Source organism: Oncorhynchus kisutch, linkage group LG5, assembly GCF_002021735.2.
Source record: "Oncorhynchus kisutch isolate 150728-3 linkage group LG5, Okis_V2, whole genome shotgun sequence".
NCBI classification, from domain to species: domain Eukaryota; kingdom Metazoa; phylum Chordata; class Actinopteri; order Salmoniformes; family Salmonidae; genus Oncorhynchus; species Oncorhynchus kisutch.
The window spans coordinates 14589381-14610313 of record NC_034178.2 but is presented as its reverse complement, the minus strand read 5'-3'; the positions used below and the strand labels follow the sequence as shown (position 1 = coordinate 14610313).

The following is a 20933-nucleotide window of genomic DNA, read 5'->3' as shown; positions in this document are numbered from 1 at the left end:
GGAGACAGTTCCTGTACTTAAAGCATTCTTATAAATTAGTTTTACATCAAGTTTTTGCTTGGCGGCCTATTTTGTAGTTGTTGACATTTTTCAATGAAACTCCTAAATGAAACTGTTTATGGTTGTACTGAAAAGAAAATGGTAAAACACTTCAATGTGAGGCTAAATATGAGGGCAGAGCAAGCAGATTGATGAAAGTGGTGCATTTTTGCACTGGGGGATTTCATGGGACTGATGAGGTTATTAACCTTGCAGAAATGCAGCTTTTCATGCCTTCAAGGCCATAGTGCAATATTAATTCTACAGCGGAGGCACTCTGCAACACTTACCCACTCTCTCTCTTGCTCTCTCTCTTTTTTTTTTCTTTCTCTCTCCCTTTCCCTCTCTTTCCCTCTTCATCACCTCTCTCTCTCTCTCTCAATCCCCCCTCTCCTCTGTCATCTACTTCTCTCTCTCTATCAGGATGACTTCCTCTTCAGTGTGTCCATCGTCAGTGGCGTGATGTGTATCATTCTGTCCGTGTTCAAGTTCATGCTGGGCAGGGTGCTCACCAGCAGAGCCCTCATCACAGACGGTAGGTACCTAACTTGGTGTGTAGTTGCTCCAATACACTGATCTTCTTGGGTCAGTTTTTTATTTTTCCAACTTGGATTGGGAGGAGGAGAAGATGATCCTTGATCTGTAGCAACGCATACTTCTGCCTGATCTAGGCCACTCCCACTTGAGTTCAGGCCAGTTAGAGAATTGGAGGAAGGTGAAGCACGAGGGTGAAAAACTCCATAGGGAATCATTGAGAAAAATGAAAAGGGGAAAAGGTATGGTGTATAGGAGGCTATGGCTGTGTCTGAAATGGCGCCCTATTCCCATAGTGCACGAAGATGGAAGGTGATTGGCTTAAAGACACCATCATGAAATATGTGGAATATATTGGGAACTACTTAGTGCACTATGTAGGGCAGTGACCTTCAACTAGATTCAGCCGAGGGACGATTTATTTTCTTGAGCAGATGGTCAGAGGGCCGGAACATATAGGGAAGAAGATGGCGCCAACAGACATGGTAGCTCTGCTTCTAGCTCCTGAGCCACTTTGCAGTATTTAGTTTTTTTGTGTGTTATTTCTTACATTATAACTGGAACTTCCATCAGGAGATAACTAGCTACTAGTCTTTGTTAGCCACGGCTAGCGGTCCTCGCCTTTTTCCCTCCGGAATCAGCCAGCCTTAGCTCGGACAACACCTGCCAGTCTGTATAGCTCGATATCAACCCAGAGCATATCAGACTGCTTCTCTCCACCAAATCATCGGATTCCTGCCGCTCTGGGTCATTACTCCTGATCCTCACAAGTAGCTAGCTGCAAACGAGTGGCTGCTGTTAGCTAACACCTCTGTCCCGAAGCAAGCACCAGCTAGCCTTGAGCTAGCCCTATATACCAGCTATTTCTATGGCTACAATACCTCCTTTGCCAATTGGTCTGGACCCTTTATTGTCGACACGGAGCCCCACCGATCCATTACGACTGGACTGCCGACGCGATCGCCCGATGTGGTCTCAACAGGCTATTCTGTTATGATATCGCCGCAGAACCATCTACTAGCCCCGGCCCGCTAGCTTTTTCTGAATGCTGTGTCCCCTGCTCGCCCAGCGAAGTAGTGACTACCGAACAGAACCCGGACTCACCTATTGCTACTCTCCCTGGACTGTTTCAATAACACGGTACCTCATTTTGTTTACCTGTCGGCCCTGTCCAGCCTCAAACTCAGGTCCTGTATGTACCTAACTGACCTGCTCTGTCCATTCATCGCCAATTACCCGTTGTTGTCTTAGCCCTCCTGATCAACACCTGTGATTGCTTTATGCCTCTCTTTAATGTCAATATGCCTTCACTGTAGAGCCCTCAGTCCCGCTCAAAATGCCTTCGTCCTACCACACACACATGCGGAGACCTCATCTACGTTAATTGATGCCTCCAGGGACGAAATCTCTCTCATCGTCACGCAACGCATAGTTTATCTCCACTGTACTCATATCCTACCATACCCTTGTCTGTACATTATGCCTTGAATCTATTCTACCACGCACAGAAATCTGCTCCTTTTATTCTCTGTCCCCAACGAACTAGACAACCAGTTCTTATAGCCTTTAGCCGTACCCTTATCCTACTCCTCCTCTGTTCCTCTAGTGATGTAGAGGTTAACCCAGGCCCTGCAGCCCTCAGTTCCACTCCTATTCCCCAGGCGCTAACATTTGTTGACTTCTGTAACCGTAAAAGCCTTGGTTTCATGAATGTTAACATCAGAAGCCTCCTCCCTAAGTTTGTTTGGAGACGACACAACAGTAGTAGGCCTTATTACCAACAATGACGAGACAGCCTACAGGGAGGAGGTGAGGGCCCTGGTGGAGTGGTGCCAGGAAAATAACCTCTCCCTCAACGTCAACACAATGAAGGAGCTGATCATGGACTTCAGGAAACAGCAGAGGGATTTGATTCCCTGGCGGCGTAGTGTGTTACTGATGGTAGGCTTTGTTACTTTGGTCCCAGCTCTCTGCAGGTCATTCACTAGGTCCCCCTGTGTGATTCTGGGATTTTTGCTCACCGTTCTTGTGATCATTTTGACCCCACGGGGTGAGATCTTGCGTGGAGCCCCAGATCGAGGGAGATTATCAGTGGTCTTGTATGTCTTCCATTTCCTAATAATTGCTCCCACAGTTGATTTCTTCAAACCAAGCTGGTTACCTATTGCAGATTCAGTCTTCCCAGCCTGGTGCAGGTCTACAATTTTGTTTCTGGTGTCCTTTGGTCTTGGCCATAGTGGAGTTTGGACTGTTTGAGGTTGTGGACAAGTGTCTTTTATACTGATAACAAGTTCAAACAGGTGCCATTAATACAGGTAATGAGTGGAGGACAGAGGAGCCTCTTAAAGAAGAAGTTACAGGTCTGTGAGAGCCAGAAATCTTGCTTGTTTGTAGGTGACCAAATACTTATTTTCCACCATAATTTGCAAATAAATTCATAAAAAATCCTACAATATGATTTTCTGGATTTTTGTTCCTAATTCTGTCTGTCATAGTTGAAGTGTACCTATGATGAAAATTACAGGCCTCTCTCATCTTTTTAAGTGGGAGAACTTGCACAATTGGTGGCTGACTAAATTATTTTTTTGCCCCACTGTATAGCCATTACCCGGTTACTCAACCCTGCACCTTAGAGGCTACTGCCCTATATACATAAACATAGCATCGCTATTCGCATTAATAATGGATTGCTAGTCACTTTAATAATGTTTACGACCGGCTTTACTCATTTCATATGTATATACTGTATTCTATTCTTTTAGATTTGTGTTTATTGTTGTGAATTGTTAGATACTACTGCAGTGTTGGCGCTAGGAACACAAGCATTTCACTACACCCGCAATAACATCTGCTAAATATGTATATGTGACCAATAGTTTGATTTGATTGTATAAACACAACATGCAACAATTTCAACGATTTTACTGAATTACAGTTCATATAAGGAAATCAGTCAAATAAAATAAATAAATTAGGCCCTAATCTATGGATTTTCCATGACTAGGCAGGGGTGCAGCCATGGGTTGGCCAATCAGAATGAATTTCCCCCCATAAAAGGTCTTTATTACAGACAGAAATACTCCTCAGTTTCATCAGCTGTCAGGTTGGCTGGTCTCTCTTTCCATATTTTTAGAGCCGGTAGGTGCTGGGATTCGTACCCACACAGACAGGAGAATCGCCCAGTACCCTCAGATACTGGGCCACACATCTATTTCCTTCTACAATTGAGAAGGTTGTTCACTACTTATGAGTCTTTATGGTCAACTCCGTAGCTCCTGAGCTCTTAAAATGTCCCTTCTCGTTTCAATAAGAGATTTGTGGCAGACAGGCTGGCGTCAAACCAGTTTGAAAGGTCAGCTTTGGATGGAGACACTCGCTCATTAAAGTGTGTGTGTGTGGGGTTCATTAAATTGTATGTGACAGCTAGCAGAATAGAAGTTAATTACCCACCAGATTTTCCTCTCGCTGCGTGACATTAAACAAGCCTTCAAAGGGGCAATCTGTGATTGCTACATACATTTTTGGACTTCTAAATGAATGATATATATATACTGATATATATATATTGATTCTTGATGAATATAACTTATAAATGCTTCATAAGCAGTTCAACTGTCACACTCCTTGAGAACACAAAAATATAAGCTTGTTTTGCTCCCTTGTTTTTAAACAATGGCACTGTAAACAAACACTGGCTAGCCTCAGTGTAATTTTGATCTCATGGATGGTCAGTCCTCGCAGCTGTTTACCATAACAGTGGCGGGGTGTCCCTTTTGTTGTTTGAACTGCAGATTGCCCCTGATGTTCTTTACGGAGGTAATTGACGTGCCCAGTCTGGTCATGTCAAATGTGCAGTATGTAAAAGACTGGCAGAGGTCCTCGTCAGTCGGCGTCTTTTTGAGGTGCAGAGGAGCCTGGAAGTGGGCTCTTATACAGTAGGAATCGAATGAGGAGAGAGACAATAGAAAAGGATTCAAAGTCGTCTCTCTGTTTGTCCGTGTCTGTCGGTCTTATGGTTTGGATAAAGACTCTGTTGCAGACGACATGTCATTTCATGAAATATATGTACATACATGTGTTCATTATTGTTGTTCACGTTCATGCTATTTCTACATAGTGTGTTGGAATTCCCTACGTGATAATACAGTTGACTAAACTAAGCTGTCTGTCTACCTGCCTTCCTGTCTGTCTACCTGTCTTGTCCGATCTACAGGTTTCAACTCCCTGGTGGGCGGGGTCATGGGCTTCTCCATCCTAATCAGTGCCGAGGTGTTCAAGCACGATCCCAAAGTGTGGTACCTGGACGGGTCCATAGGGGTCCTGATAGGCCTCATCATCCTGGCCTACGGAGTCAAGTGAGTGGGTACATTGTGTCGAGCCCTCAAACTCAACTCTGGACCTCGAGGCCAGTTCCACTTCATGTTGTCATTGTTCCCCTCTCACCAGGGACTGATTTAGACCAGGGACACCAGGTAGGTACAATTAATTATTAGGTAGAACCGAAAACCAGCAGGGTCCGGACCCCGTAGGGTAAGAGTTGAGTACCCCTGGTGTAGGAGGAAGCTGCCTCTAAACACTGATCTTGGGTCAGTTATGCCCGGTAAGAGTTAAGGTTAGGATTCAGGGAGAGGAAGCTAATCCTAGATGTGTATGTAGAAGAAACATAATATTCAATATTCACTGTTACACACATGTACATAGTTATGTTCCCTGAGAAACACACTTATTTAAGTATCAGAAATATTGTCATTTAAATTGTAACCATTCAGAAGAACCTTGGAATAGAAACTACATTGCCCCGTGCCCCAGTTGGTGGCAATTTCACAATTTTATGACCAAGGGAATGATGCAAAACGAGCATGGCCAGTGTTTCACTTAGATTGTTTTCCAGGTGGGGCCGAAAGCAACATTCATACACCAAAACGGTCAATACGCTTGTAAACATTAGTGGGGACACTTTTGGTGCTAACTAACTATAAAAAATAGTTTCCCCCCACAGTAAGTCAAGTTAATTAGCTAGCTACAATTATTTAGTTAGTTATCTAGCTACAATTATTTAGTTATCTAGCTACAATTATTTAGTTATCTAGCTACAATTATTTACAGTTAGTTAGCTAGCTACAATTATTTACAGTTAGTTAGCTAGCTACAATTATTTACAGTTAGTTAGCTAGCTACAATTATTTACAGTTAGTTAGCAACTGCTCCTAAACTATATTTTTTTGCCTGTAGTGTCAATAACACGCTTCCAAAAATAGAAAGGTATTTAACATTTGACAGATTTTGACCTAATTCACTTTCCTTTTTTTCCGACTGTCCAGAGAATAGTCATGTCAAAGTATGTAGAGGTCAAATTCTTGCAGAAGCAATGAATGTAGAACCATAGCGCGGCAAAGAAATAGAGCTTTCCTTGCATGATCCCAGCGATGGTGACCCTCATCTGACTGTGCAGTCGGGGAGAGGAGAAGGTGCTGCCGCTCTCTTTCATGCTTTTCGTGTGTCTTCCCAGGTAGCGCACCGTAGCACATCTCAACCAAACCATCAGAGAGACAAAAAAAAAATAATGTATAAATTATTTTCAAAACAACACATTTGGAGGACTAGACGCAGGGCCATATGTTGATGTACAGTTTAAGTGCTGTTAGTCTTTCCTGATAAATCTTGAGAGAAAAAAAACTGTAGTTGAAAGTTCAACAGCAAAGCCAAACCAACTGAACAACACCCTGTCGATAAATATGGCCCAGTTGATGATGATTTTGATGTTCCTCTTCACCCAGGCGAAGAGAGCTCTCTGGGCAGGGATGATCTGGGTGTAGAAGAAAGAATGAATCCAAATAAGAGTTTGACATGCTGCTGGATACAGTCTACCCCACTATCAGATAAAAGGCGAAGATGAGCTCTAGCTGCGAACTTCAATTACAATACCAGAAACTAGGTACTGTAGACTGTGGTGAATCCCACCATAGATCCCGCTAGTATCTTCACAGGCTGTTCCAGTCTCTCTCTGCCTCGCGGTGGATGGAGCATGCAGAAGGATCTCTCGTAGTGATATCTTCTCTGACAGCATCCAGGTGCTCAAACACCGGACACGCTGCCAGGGGTTTCTCAGGTGTCGCTCAGGTATTAACTATTTACATTGGATATATGCAGGAAAACACATTTGAGCATATTTACATTGACCGAGAGGAAACTAATGAGCTGTAGAAAATTAAATGAGAAACTATGGAAATATAGAGCATTGCAAAAGTGTCACACTAATATGCTATCATTGGAGGGAGAGAGGGATTCAAATGGTCCCCTGACGGCACTACTGGTGAACTATAATAACAATTATGAAATATTCTTGAAAAACTCTGTTTTTGGCGGTATCTGTCAGGATGGCATGGTATATCAGCTTTCATATCGGTATTGGATGATACTGGTTTAAGAATCGTCATCAGTATTGAACCACCTTAAATTAGCTATCCCATCTTTTTTTGAATTTTTTCTTGTTATTGGGTGCAATTGTGAACAAAAGCAATATCAGACAACATCCAATTGACATAATCATTGGTTTCACTGCAGCCCAAGGACTCAATCCTACAAGGCGCGTGGGGAAGTTAGGAGATAGGCATCTGCTGGGCATTTGAATTGCCTGAAGAACAGTGTCAGTGATTTCAGCAACGATGTCTTCGGTGAGGCAGTTCCATAGTCAAACAGCAGATTGTAGGGGGGCGTCTGTCCAGGGAATTTGCAGCTCCCCCAGACAGGGAGTTGACATGCTTCCACCATTTCCTACTGGTTAAGGTCTTATCAGTAAGCTCCTCATTGAGTTTGACTGCTGTTCCTTCTAGCCTGCTTCTCAGCCTGCTTGTAGGAGCGTCTTGCTTGGGCATATTTTAAATGGTTGTTAGCAGTGTTCTTCCTCGTAGCTCTCCTGTACTTCTTGTCAAACCATGCATTATCTCCAGACTTTTAGGTGGCAATTTTCCCCGGGCATGTAATAGCTATATGTATAGACATATCATTACAGATTATGTTTGTGACCTAAAAACATATCCTTATAATCGTGATCTTTTCAAACTGATAGCTGCTCAAATGAAGAACTTTAAAGATGGAAAAACAAATAGGTACAGGAGAGTACATGGAAAACTCTGTCAATGTACCACAACCTGTTTGCATCTTAGATACAGATGGAAAACACAGCAGAACTCATTCATTTAGTGTTTGACTCATTTGTACAAGAGAAGGCACCTCACAGCCTTCATTATGACCCATTATGACCCATATTAAATTAATCCAGATGAAGGTTTATAAAACAATCATTTAAAATTTGATTTCATGAACATCAACTAATCGTGGATTACAGGGTTAGTCAGGCCTATCGTCAAGCCTGTGATTCATCCGCGGTAGTCCAGGAATATTTTAGGTGACAAACTCTTTTAGGCAATGCATATTGGTAGGAGAAAAACATGTTATACGCACTATCAGTGTTTCCCCTATACTAAGTTAGCAGTGGCGGGCTGCCACTTCTAAATCGTGGCAGCCACTACGAAAAATGAATATTCTTTTATTTAAAAAATATATTTTTGTGATGGTAAAATGTTTTCAGTGTAAACTTAAACGACTAAAACCAGATGTAAAGTATTTAAAAAGATAATGGAGCTATATACACAGAGTACAAAACATTAAGAATACCTGCTCTTTCCAAGACATAGAATCCAGGTGAAAACTATGATCCCTTAATTGATGTCACGTGTTAAATCCACTCCAATCAGTGTAGATGAAGGGAAGAAGATAGGTTAAAGAAGGATTTTTAAGCCATTTAGAGAATTGAGAGATGGATTATGCCATTCCGAGTGTGAATGGGCAAGACAAAAGAGTTAAGTGTCTTTGAACGGGGTATGGTAGTAGGTGCCAGGCGCACCGGCTTGTGTCAAGAACTGCAACACTGCTGGGATTTTCAGGCTCAACAGTCTCCCGTGTCTCAAGAAGGCTCCACCACGCAAAGGACATCCAGCCAACTTGACACAACTGTGGGAAGCATTGGAGTCAACATGGGCCAGCATCCCTGTGGAACGCTTTCGACACCTTGTAGAGTCCATGCTCCAACGAGTTGAGGCTGTTCTGAGAGCAAAATGGCGGGATGCAACTCAATACTAGGAAGGTGTTCCTAATGTTTAGTATAGTCCATGTGTTTTTAAATATGATCATCTTTGAGAAGTAACAACCACCAAATGAAAAACCAGACAGTCAGGGAGAATCTAAAATTACAAACATGTCATGGCATGGGCCACCCATTAATTTTGTTATGTTTGAGTCACTCAGATAGCATAAGCAATGACAAAATGTGTAGAAATGCATGGAATTATCTTTAAAATTTACATTTTTTTTCTCTCATTCCTTTGACAAAACGTGTAGAATTGCAGGAAACTAACTTTAAAACGGTAAAATGTTCTCTCCGCCCCATTGCAAAATGTGCAGAAAATTTGCTTTAAAACAGCAAAATTTGGGGAGGCCAAGAGGACGGCCTCAAAAAAAAATGTGGTCAGACGGCGCCATTGGAGACTCCCACTACCACAACCCCCCCCCTTACGCTAACTTTTCCACTGCCGCTGAAGAAAATCCTATGGGAAACAATGCACTACACTGGCAGTGCAGCCTTTCACCAGGCTTGGCAGTGTTCTGTCCCAGGGAGCATTCCAATCATGAAAGAGACTCGGGGGAGAAAGAAATCCAAACATGACACCACAGGGTGCATCAACAAATGCACCAACAAAAGCAGCAGCAGTGGTTACACAAATGTACTCATAATCAGACGTGATAGGTTCAGTTATTCAACACATTCTGAACTTCCACTACAAGGAACGACGGTTTTCACTCATTTAATATTGTGTGTGCCTGTGTGTGTGTGTGTGCCTGTGTATGTTAGCGATTTCATTAATGTGAATGTCTCTTTCCTGTCACAGGCTGCTGGTTGATATGGTCCCTCGAGTGCGACAGACGAGGAACTACGAGCGCTTTGAGTGACAGAAGACCACGGGAAGGGCAGCGAGGGCTCAGTGGGGGATGGGTTCTAGGTTATATACAGTATGTGTACGTCCAGTGTCTGTTCTAGGATATGTATATCTACGCCCAGTCCCTATCCAGCTCAGCTCCATTCTTCCTGGTAGATCTCTCCAGTCACCATGACAAACCTATTGATTGATTTAGACCTCACGGTGCCAGCCCAGTGGCATTTTAGTGAGACCCAAGTGGTCCATTCTGCAGCGTTCCCCCTGTCTCTCTCTGACTCCGAACCTGATCCGTCCATAGGAGTGGTTACGAAGTCAAAGGGAAGACGGAGGAGGTTTCCCTCGATGTTTCTCCTCCTCCTCTGCCGAAGGAGGGGGAGGCGGAAGGACAGACCGAAGAACGTGGGCTGCTTAGTCGTCAGGAAATTATGCCACTGCTGCTACAAAGGCACTGCACATTGTCCACTGATTACAGTCTGGTGTTCATATCTCTATCTCCCCTTGGACAAGATGGCTGATTCAGATATGCATCTCAGTCCTTATGGGATTTCAATGGTTTCTAATGGGCTTTTTCTTTTGTTCACTAACACCGGGTGTGTCCCCAATGGCACCCTATGCCCTTTATAGTGCACTACTTTTCACCACCCTATTCCCTTTATAGCGCACTACTTTTGATCGGGGCCCATGAAAAGTGCACTATGTAGGAAATAGGGTGGCATTTGGCACACACACACAGCCTATTTCTGTTTATGACACCACTGCTCAAAGTAGATGTGTTGCGTTTATGTAGTCGTGATGTAGTAACAGGTAAAGTATATTTTAGGGTGGTACTATTCGTAGCTATAGGGCATGTTTGCTATCCCCAAAAAAATCAGCAGGGGAAATGGATTTTTGAGATGCCCATTGTATTATCAATTGTAGACACAATAGTATAGTATAGCAGTACACTATGTGCAATAACAACATGACAGACGACTCTTATCAATGGCTTGTGTTCCAAATGGAACCCTAATCCCTACATAGTCACTATGGGTCCTGGTCAAAAGTAATGCACTATAGGGAATAGGGTGATATTTGGGACAAAACCTGTATCATTTGATTAGTGAATATGAAAGCACAAATGTCCCTGTCAACAACTCATGTATGGAATCTGTGTTTGCTGTATTGCTTAAGAGGGCCACATTAAGGAGTGTTGAATAAAAGCCTGTGGCAGACCATCAACAGACAACATGACTGGAGACAAAGACTCTAGCCAGAGATTACTGCGCTGGAATTAAAACAAGTCTTTTTCTGTGCACCACAGCCAAGTCTGTTGGCTAGAGCACAACAGGTCATCCCTTTTTTAGGCCATTCCCTCTTCCTTATCTAATTCATTAACCAAGTCTGATGGGGGTAATACGGTCGTCCTGGCGAGTAAATATACCATATACAATGATATTGTTTAAAGCTTTCACAATCTGCCACGATGGATGTAATTATATATGTAGGATATACACTACATGACCAAAATTATGTGGACACCTGCTTGTCGAACATCTCATTCCAAAATCATGGGCATTAATATGGAGTTGGTCCCCCCTTTGCTGCTATGACAGCCTCCACTCTTCTGGGAAGGCTTTCAACTAGATGTTGGAACATTGCTGGGGGGACTTGCTTCCATTCAGCCACAAGAGCATTAGTGAGATCAGGCACTGATGTTGGGCGATTAGGCCTGGCTCGCAGTTTGTATTCCAATTCATCCCAAGGGTGTTACATGGGGTTGAGGTCAGGGCTCTGTGCAGGCCAGTCAAGTTCTTAGACAACAAACCATTTCTGTATGGACCTCACTTTGTGTACGGCAGCATTGTCATGCTGAAACAGGGGACTGTTTCAGTCGCTACACTCGCATTAACATCTGCTAACCATGTGTATGTGACAAATAAAATTTGATTTGATTTGATTTGATTTGACTTCCCCAAACTGTTGCCACAAAGTTGGAAGCACAGAATTGTCTAGAATGTCATTGTATGCTGAAGATTTCCCTTCACTGGAACTAAGAGGCCTAGCCCGAACCATGAAAAACAGCCCCAGATCATTATTCCCCATCCACCAAACTTTACAGTTGGCACTATGCATTGGGGCAGGTAGCGTTCTCCTGGCATCCGCCGAATCCAGATTAGTCTGTCGGACTTCCAGATGGTAATGCGTGATTCTTTACTCCAGAAAACGCGTTTCCACTGCTCCAGAGTCCAATGACGGCGAGCTTTACACCACTCTAGCCGACGTTTGGCAATGCGCATGGTGATCTTAGGCTTGTGTGCGGCTGCTCAGCGATGTTAACCCAGTTCATGAAGCTCCCGACAAACAGTTCTTGTGCTGACGTTGCTTCCAAAGGCAGTTTGGAACTCGGTAGTGAGTGTTGCAATCTAGGACAGCACATTACCATTGCCTGACTTGTTGGAAAGGTGGCATCCTATGATGGTGCCACGTTGAAAGTCACTGAGCTCTTCAGTAAGGCTATTCTACGACCAATGTTTGTCTAAGGAGATTGCATGGCTGTGTGTTATACACCTGTTCTACACCTGTCAGCAACAGGTGTGGCTGAAATAGCCAAATCCACTCATTTGAAGGGGTGTCCACATGCTTTTGTATATATAGTGTATGTGGTTTGCAAAATGAAAAGAATCCACATAACAATGATTTATGTGAATTACATGAATACAATGTTGACATTATACAATTACATGCATGCAGTGTTGACATACAGCAATACAATGTTGACCCATTGCACAAGGAGTGCACTTAAGGGCTCTATTCAATCTGAATCGGGGAAATTCAGCATTACAGCATGATTGAAGGCAATGTTCCCGGGTTGGCGGAGACTGCATTCACGGTAAACACTGCAGATGTGGACTCAATAGGAAATGACCTTGAAATCAGTAATGCTTCAGGATACAGATTGAATAGAGCCCTAAAGGAAGATGATTGAAATCGAGCCTTCAAGCTGTGCAAACCGATTCAGTCTTTCAGAATACTGTACCAATGAAAGTTGTCAATAAGACATTAGTTATTATAGTGCACTATAATACAAAATACATTTTTGTACATATAGAAAGGGATTTTTGTTTACAGGTGGGACGGGTCATTGCACTCACTCCAAATGGCTTTTTAGACCAGGATTCAATCCGAGGCTCGTTATAGAGCAGTGCACTGGACAGCCAAAAATGCACTTTTTAAAGTTAACTTACACTTGAGCCGACATTCGCAGCATTTGCCATAAATGCGATCTCAACGAACGCTGGGGAAATTGCCTTTAAAAAGGGGCGTTGGGGCCTCCCAGGTGGCACAGTGGTCTAGGGCACTGCATCGCAGTGCTAGCTGTGCCACCAGAGACTCTGGGTTCGCGCCCAGGCTCTGTCGCAGCCGGCCGCGACTGGGAGGTCCAAGGGGTGACGCACAATTGGCCTAGCGTCGTCCGGGTTAGAGAGGGTTTGGCCGGTAGGGATATCCTTGCCTCATCGCGCACCAGCGACTCCTGTGGCAGGCCGGGCGCAGTGCACTGCTAACCAGGGTTGCCAGGTGCACGGTGTTTCCTCCGACACATTGGTGCGGCTGGCTTCCGGGTTGGATGCACGCTATGTTAAGAAGCAGGGTTGTGGTGGTCGGGTTGTGTTTCGGAGGACGCATGACCTTCGTCTCTCCCAAACCCGTACGGGAGTTGTAGCGATGAGACAAGATAGTAACTACTAATAATTGGATACTACGAAATTGGGGGGAAAAAGGGGCATTGTTGCATGTCAACTGTGCTGCACTATAACATACTCTGGATTGAATCATGGCCTGACTCTAATTCTTACCAACACCTTTTGTACATAGCAATGAATTCTTGTACATATTGTAATATAAGTTGATATGTTTACATTGGTATTGCCAATTTAAGCAGAAACTAGACTTGCTAGATAATCGGTTGCGGTGTTGTTCTGTATTAAGAGAGCTTAAGCAAAGTCAATATTTGTCTTCTCAAAGGAAAGTGTCATTAGACGTACTAAGTTCAGGATCTAGGATGGGTTTCAATTCACTTCGATAATGTGATTGAGCAAGAGTTGCACCACTGTAAACTTTTGTTTTCTGTGACTGTTTTCAGTCAAAAAGGATGGATACTAACGCAACCCCCTAACTTTATGGCTGCGTTCCAGGCTGACTACATTGCAGAAGCATGCCAGATCTCAACGCCTAACCCTAATATCAGTTTACCACATCACGATGGATTCATCTGATACCCGACTCTGCAGCCGATGACGTGGCACACAACCATTGGTTGATCCAATGCATGTCTGCAATATAGTCGGCCTGGAACGTGACAGGCTCCTTGGAGCACCATGGCTCTTAGCCCAACGGCCAGCAGGAGGCGATATTGAGTCGTTTCATCTTACCTTCCAAACGCATTGTAGGAAACTGTGTAGCCGAATACACTCGTATAACTCGTGGACCGCTTCATACCTAGAACATTCCCCATTCAGGCTGCAATGGCGTCAATTTCCTCAACTATATTTACTGGTGAGAGGGCAACATAAATGCCTAGGAATGGTAGTCCCGGATGTGGCGTATCGTGTTCAGCCAATCAGTTTGCAGCAGTCTGTTGTTTACCCCTGGCTGAGCGCAGGGAGCAACATCATGAAGAAGCATTAGCATGAATAGAGAATGTTTTATGTACGAACCGTCCATGGGGGATACGCAGTTTCTCTGGACCCCAGCAAGGTTTTGTTTCAAGGTCTGACCCACTGGGCACTGTCATCAATTCAACACTTATTCCACGTTAGTTCAAACTAATTTCATTGAAATTACATGGAAACAAAGTTGATTCAACCAGTGTGTGCCCAGTTGGGAGGCACTTTTTCAGTCACATTCCTGAAGCCCAAGAAACAAACACTTAACGTCCTAGTACACACGGCAATGAAAAAGGTTTATAAATGACTTTTAGAAGGGTTACTGTCAAAAGTATGTGTTAAATAAAAATAGACCGATGTCAGGCACATGGTCCCTCAGAGCTTATGGGGGCTGCGGGGTGTCTGGTAGGCCGGTGGATACTGGCTGCAAACAATACGCTTGGACGGTAAGATGAAATGACTCTATCAACATCTGCCTGGCCTTTGGGCTACATGGCTCACTGGTCTCGGACACCAATCAAAGACAGTGAGGTATCAAAGGAGGCATATAATTTATTAGCAGATGGAAAAGTCATCCTTTCCAAGCCACAATTGCACTGCACAGAAACAGCCTTAACCATTGAACTGGGGCACATTCTGTAAGTAAACTGCTCAGAACATTCATTGCAGAAAGAAATGCAATGCATAGAACTGACATGATGCATAATTTTACAAGACAGAAAATCATTTCTGCTTCTACAAAATGCATTTCTATGATAATTACATATTAATATGGATATTGTATAACATTGCACTCATCTGAACAGACCCCAGAATTCTGGAAATGAGAATATAAACTTTGAAAGTTTACTTGCAGGGAATTGCTCTTGTAAACAGTTGGAAATGCTGTCGTTTGTGATTCTCTTCTTAATGTCTAGCGTAGTTGGTAATGTGTTCACAGAAATTCAGTATTTATGGTTCATATGAGGTCTATGCTTGCTGCAGTATGTACTCTATATTATTTACACATTAAACCCACTAACACCCCTAATGTGTTAGGGGCGTTTCTACACATCTGAGAGAACTTTACTTTTTGGGAGAGCAGGGGTTGCGTTCATCAGGCACCAAATGTAAGAAAACGGACAGAAACTGGGAGGGATTACCAGAACTTGGCCGATAAGAAACACAACTTTTTGTTTTCAATTGGAAAATGTTTTCATTTGCATGACTTAAAGGACACAAAACAGGAATATATATATATTTTTTAAGGTACTGCAAAACAGTTTATTTGAGCTCCTACTTTGAACAGTAATCACACAAACCTCAGGGCTGGAATCAATCCATATTGCCGAAGTTCAGCCATATAGCTTGCTTGAAATGTAAAGGGAATTTCCCATTGGGCCCGACATACTGTATGCAGCAGAGTTTACCGTGAATGCAGTCTCCACTAATGCGGGAACATTGACATTTAAAGGCAATCAGGCTACAACGTGGAACTTCAGCGCTACGGATTGAATCGAACCCTCAAATGATTTGGTTTGTAATGTATGCACAACGTGGTTCAGTGGTCTCAACATTTTTGAGATGGCAGCAGTTAAGATTTGCATAGGCTTTACACAATCAACTGTTAGGGAAACATTTCAACAGAAAGACGGACTACTACAGTTTGCAAACAGACACGCACAGTTGAGCCTCAGGACAATGTAGGCCACTCAGTCATGAAGTGCGTAGTTTTATGTGTCGAATGTAAATGTTATGCCTGTAGTGTAAACAATGTACATTTCGATAAAACACACAAGACAGACCCATTTGTCACAGAAAAAGGTTTATTGAAAAATAAAGTTATATCCTCCTTAAATTGTCAGCAACTGTGAAAACAAAATGTATCATTTTTTGTACAGTCATAATTTAGTCCCATAACAATCGCTGCTTTAGCTTTTCCATGATTGGCTTAAAACAAGGTTGAGATTGAAAAAGAAAAGTCATAATGGATACACATGAATGCAAAATGCAGATTTTGACAACGGAGACATTCGATGTTGGGTTAAAAGAGACAAGGACATTTTCTCATGCCCATAACACATCTTCCTTTCAGCTATCGTATTTAGAGTTCCATTAACCGTTTTGGGACAAACCAATTTAAAAGACAATTTACAGAGGCTATTTAATGTTGGTTCTCAAGATCCCTCGGTGTATACATGACAACCAATGAAAGGAAGGAAACAGTTGACAACATACTCAAAAATAAGCCTGACTCTAATACGAGCAGAACAAGGCTACTGCCACAAAGAAGCAGAATCTTTCATATGCTGCATTTTACCCCACTAAAAGCCTTCGCTAAACATGTCCACAACAGCATTAAGAGACATGTGTTTTAACCATCACCACTAAGTCCAACACATACAATTACTGTTTTACCTTTACAGTAAATGTTATAAGAAGCATTATCCTTCGAGCAAAGTATGAGATCTCAACTAACAATTCTCTCTGGCACTAGGACCGGTTGATCAATAGGGCAGGTACAATAAGCGGTCTAGTAATAACCATCAAAAGGCACGTCATGTACTTTTTAAAACGGTAGCTTGGCTGCAGATCGTATACACAAACGTAATCAAAACTGATCTGGACGGTACGGGGGGGGGGGGGGGGGGGGGCTCGTCATAAAACGTAAGTGACCATCTAAAAGACAACGTATCTATATTTACAAAATGTGCAAATGGTTTGCATTAAGATCTGAAAATAAAAAACAACACGAGGTTCTTTTTCTGGCATTTACAATAAAAATTAAAACATGTGTGCGCGCTGCTTTTCGTCCCGATGTCATCGTCATCACCCCGAAAACACAGTGATGAGAGGAGCGAGACGTCTATGTCACTACTGTCCAGTCCAACACGTTTCGTCAGTATCTAAGTGGACGGTCTCAAGGCGTGTCTGAAATGACACCCTAATTCCTTTTGCAGACATGTTGCCAAAGCATTTGGATATTATCTTTGCCATTCCTCATTCTCTCTCATCACTGTTGCTGGAGGTTGGAGTCAGATGGGACAAACAACTCCCGTCTAATCCATCCACTTGAATGTACGTGTTCACTTTATATTATTTCTTCCATAAATAAAATGACCCTCTGTAAAAAGAAATCTCCTTTTCTATAAATAAAAAGAAACAATTCAGCAAACACAGAGAAAGATCTGTATATAAAACACATTTAAAAAATAATTTAAAACCCATATGAAGAATATACAGTATTAGTCATATATGTTGTTAAACTTCAGTAAATTAGGTTAAAGTAGTGCATTATTTCCATTCACAACAAGGACTACTAATTCAAGCTTTTATTGACACGTAAAAAAAAAAAAAAAAGAGTTGGCAGGCAAATTAGGATCCTAAACGATCTCCAAATGAAGGAAACAGGTAAAGTTGCAGGTGTGTGTGTGTGTTGCTCTGTCAAGAGCTATAATTTACAGTGCATCCATAGAAATTATGTTTGTGTGTGTGTGTGTGTGTGTGTGTGTATGTATCTTTCGGGTCGACTGTGTACATAAAGGTTTTAAATATCTATAATACAAGTACTCATGATCAATATATCTCTTTAGAATACGTTCCCGATAAATCTATTGTGGTCAAGGCAACGGTCCTATGTGATACTGGTGATTGAGCGGACTGATGTTTGATCTGCCAGAGGGGCCCTTTCCAACTACAGCTGTGATGATGTTCTACTGTCTACAGAACAGTACCACACTATGTCATCACTGTCACATGTGACTGATCTGACCTGATAATCCTTTAAAACCATTTATTTTTTTATTTTTTACATTTGATTGAAATTGATCAATGACTAATTATTATTTTCATTAGCTACTGGCAATTATTTTGCACACACCTCTTATCCCCAGCACATTCCAACCGGTCAGTCAGGTGTGTGTGTGTGGCTGTGAATGTGTGCGATTTCGAAAAACTCAGCCTCTAGTCTGTACATTGGGAACATGAGGAGGGGCAATCTACCATGCAGGGCTACAGAGGAGCCATGCTGGATGGTGTGTGTGTGAGGTGTAGTTGGGAATGACCACGAGGGACAATGCCTCAGGATTAAAAATGATTTGCGATTTAGAACATGTAAAAATCAACATTATATCTACATCTGACCCGCTCCCCTGTCCAGAAGCGACGATGGGGAGCGGTACAGTTACAGTGTAAAACTGGCTCTGCGTCGTCTTCTTCTTCACACTAGTGTTGCTTTTGGTCAAGTTTCCCCTAGGTACAGATCTAGGATCAGCTTCCAGTCCCCCAATCATAACCATAAATAAGGGAAATGCAAAACTGACCATAGATCAGGGTCTATGGGAAACTTTCCATTGGAGCATACCATTCAGAATACATGCCCTGTGCATTGCTTCATCCTAAGTAGTACGCTAGTGTGGACATTGAAACAGAGCCTTACTGCCTGGGGACGGCCTCTTATGGGTCTCCAGTGCAAACCTACATAGCTAAAAGAGTTCAAAGATAAAAAGGGGACAGGGGGGCAGAGAGGAAAGCATGCCGAGTGTGGCGACACACCAGCTCGTTGGTCCCACGATGCGACTACAAGCTTAGAGAGATACAGTGGCTGGAGTCACTGGGCCACCGACTGCAGTACCACCCACTGCCACACATCCTAGAGGCAGTAGTGAGCTCTGTTGCCATATGCTCTGCCTCAAATATACACCGACTCCCATTGATTCAAGTAATTCAGGCCGATGCGCAATGTCTCTATTTTCTGTACCCTCCTTTCCTCCTGCCCGGTGCCTTACTGAAAACTTTTCCATTGACATTCCTAGTTCCCAGAGTATGTATATAGCTCACTGGCCTCTTTCTGTCCACCATTTGAATTTCCACAGTTTGCTGCCGATGCTGTGTCTGTCTGACGAGCTGATCAACATGCCTTAAAAGGTCAAAGTTCAGGCGATTAAAAACAGACATAAATAATACAGATGTCTCCTGGTTGTCTGGTTCCCAGGCTGCTCTTCCTCCCTCCAGAGGCCTGGCCGTGGGAGGAGTTAGGCTGCAGGACTGCAGGTGTGGAGCCAGGGGGAGGAGTCAAGCCATCTGAGTGGTTAGAGCTAGAGATCCCCAACCCCCCCCCCATTCCCTGCAGCGCTCTGGAAGGGTACGGGGTCCAATCCACTCCAGTTCGATCCTCTCCACACACCCAGACAGACAGGTGCTATAGGCAGCCTTTGCACAGCGCCACCTGGCCCTTCATATAGTCCCGGCAGGGGCAGACGCGTTTGAGGGAGGGGTGGGCGCCGGCGCAGCTGAACAGCAGCAGGTCCGACTGGAAGACGCAGTGGTGACGTGTGTCGCTGTACGCAGGCACCACCGTGTCGCCCGACGACTCCACCGTCTGGCAGTCCATGCCGAACCTCAGACAGAAAATGGGAAATATGAAATTCTACTTCATTGTCCACACAGGGAAATGAATTATGCTGCCGGGAGTAGATAAGACACAATATACACAGAACAAAGACACACAAGTAAAAATGTATCTGTACACAAACATCTGGGATATCATAGAGACCGACAGAAAGAGACAGATGGACAGACACGGTCAGACAGGCAAGCAGGTAGAAAGACAGGCAGACACAGTCAGGACAGACAGATTGAGCATCACTGTGTCTGAAGTTGGCCTGGATACAGCCTGATACAGCAATTACATTGAGTCTTGACGTCTCGATAACCATTCCCTGCTGACACCGATGAGTGAGTTGAATTTGAAATGGCTCAAGTTGACATTTGACAACTGCAATAAATGACGTTTCCCCTCTGATATCGGTCTTATCATTTTTGTCTCTGAAACGTCATAAAAGGGAATAACTTGTGTGCGACCTCTAGTGAACCAAATTCAGCACAGCAGCAGGCAAGTATTGATTGTCTATTTATGCTATACTGCCATCTGTTGGGTAGAAAGCAAAATGCCTGTGTCAGACATGCATTTGTGTGTGTGTGTGTGTGTGCGAGCGCACAAGTGTGCGTACAGGTTAAGGTGTACTGTAGGTGCACACACTAACCGGGCCAGGTCCTTGTCCTTGTTGAGGTGCTGGAAGAAGGAGGGCTCGCAGATGAGCTGCTCCGCCTGACACACCTGCTTACAGGAGCTCCCCGGCTCAGCCAGCCTCACCTGCAGAGCACTGAGGGGAGGCCACATCACCTGGCCATGGCAGAAATCCTAGAGGGAGGGACAGGGAGGGAGGAAAGGGTTGAAATGGGGGAGATGGGAGAGGGAGAAGGGTAATGGGGAGGGAGAGAGAGAGAGAGAGAGCGAGAGAGACAGGGAGAGAGGAAAGGGTTGAAATGGGGGAGATGGGAGAGGGGTAACAGGGAGGGAGAGAGAGAGAGCGAGCGAGCGAGACAGGGAGAGAGGAAAGGGTTGAAATGGGGGAGATGGGAGAGGGAGAAGGGTAACAGGGAGGGAGAGAGAGAGAGAGAGCGAGAGAGGGAGAGAGGAAAGGGTTGAAATCGGGGAGATGGGAGAGGGAGAAGGGTAATGGGGAGGGAGAGAGAGAGAGAGAGCGAGAGAGACAGGGAGAGAGGAAAGGGTTGAAATGGGGGAGATGGGAGAGGGAGAAGGGTAATGGGGAGGGAGAGAGAGAGAGAGAGAGAGCGAGAGAGACAGGGAGAGAGGAAAGGGTTGAAATGGGGGAGATGGGAGAGGGGTAACAGGGAGGGAGAGAGAGAGAGAGAGCGAGCGAGCGAGACAGGGAGAGAG

At 43.8% G+C, this 20933-nt stretch overlaps 2 protein-coding genes across 3 annotated transcripts in view; one reads left to right on the top strand and one right to left on the bottom strand.

Annotated features, from left to right (window-relative positions):
* LOC109890694 (transmembrane protein 163) overlaps positions 1–17890 on the top strand; it is a 47547-nt gene extending 29657 nt beyond the window's left edge. For both annotated transcript variants that reach the window (XM_020482681.2, XM_031824553.1), the window contains exons 6-8: positions 463–574; positions 4787–4928; positions 9522–17890. In XM_020482681.2, coding sequence (XP_020338270.1) covers positions 463–574; positions 4787–4928; positions 9522–9582 — 315 coding nt within the window. In that variant the 3' untranslated portion in view covers positions 9583–17890. The remainder of the gene's footprint in view (positions 1–462; positions 575–4786; positions 4929–9521) is intronic.
* LOC109890693 (alpha-1,6-mannosylglycoprotein 6-beta-N-acetylglucosaminyltransferase A) overlaps positions 16001–20933 on the bottom strand; it is a 114104-nt gene continuing 109171 nt past the window's right edge. The window contains exons 16-17 of the mRNA XM_020482680.2: positions 20236–20393; positions 16001–19590 (exon numbers count right to left, since the gene is read on the bottom strand). Coding sequence (XP_020338269.1) covers positions 19392–19590; positions 20236–20393 — 357 coding nt within the window. The 3' untranslated portion in view covers positions 16001–19391. The remainder of the gene's footprint in view (positions 19591–20235; positions 20394–20933) is intronic.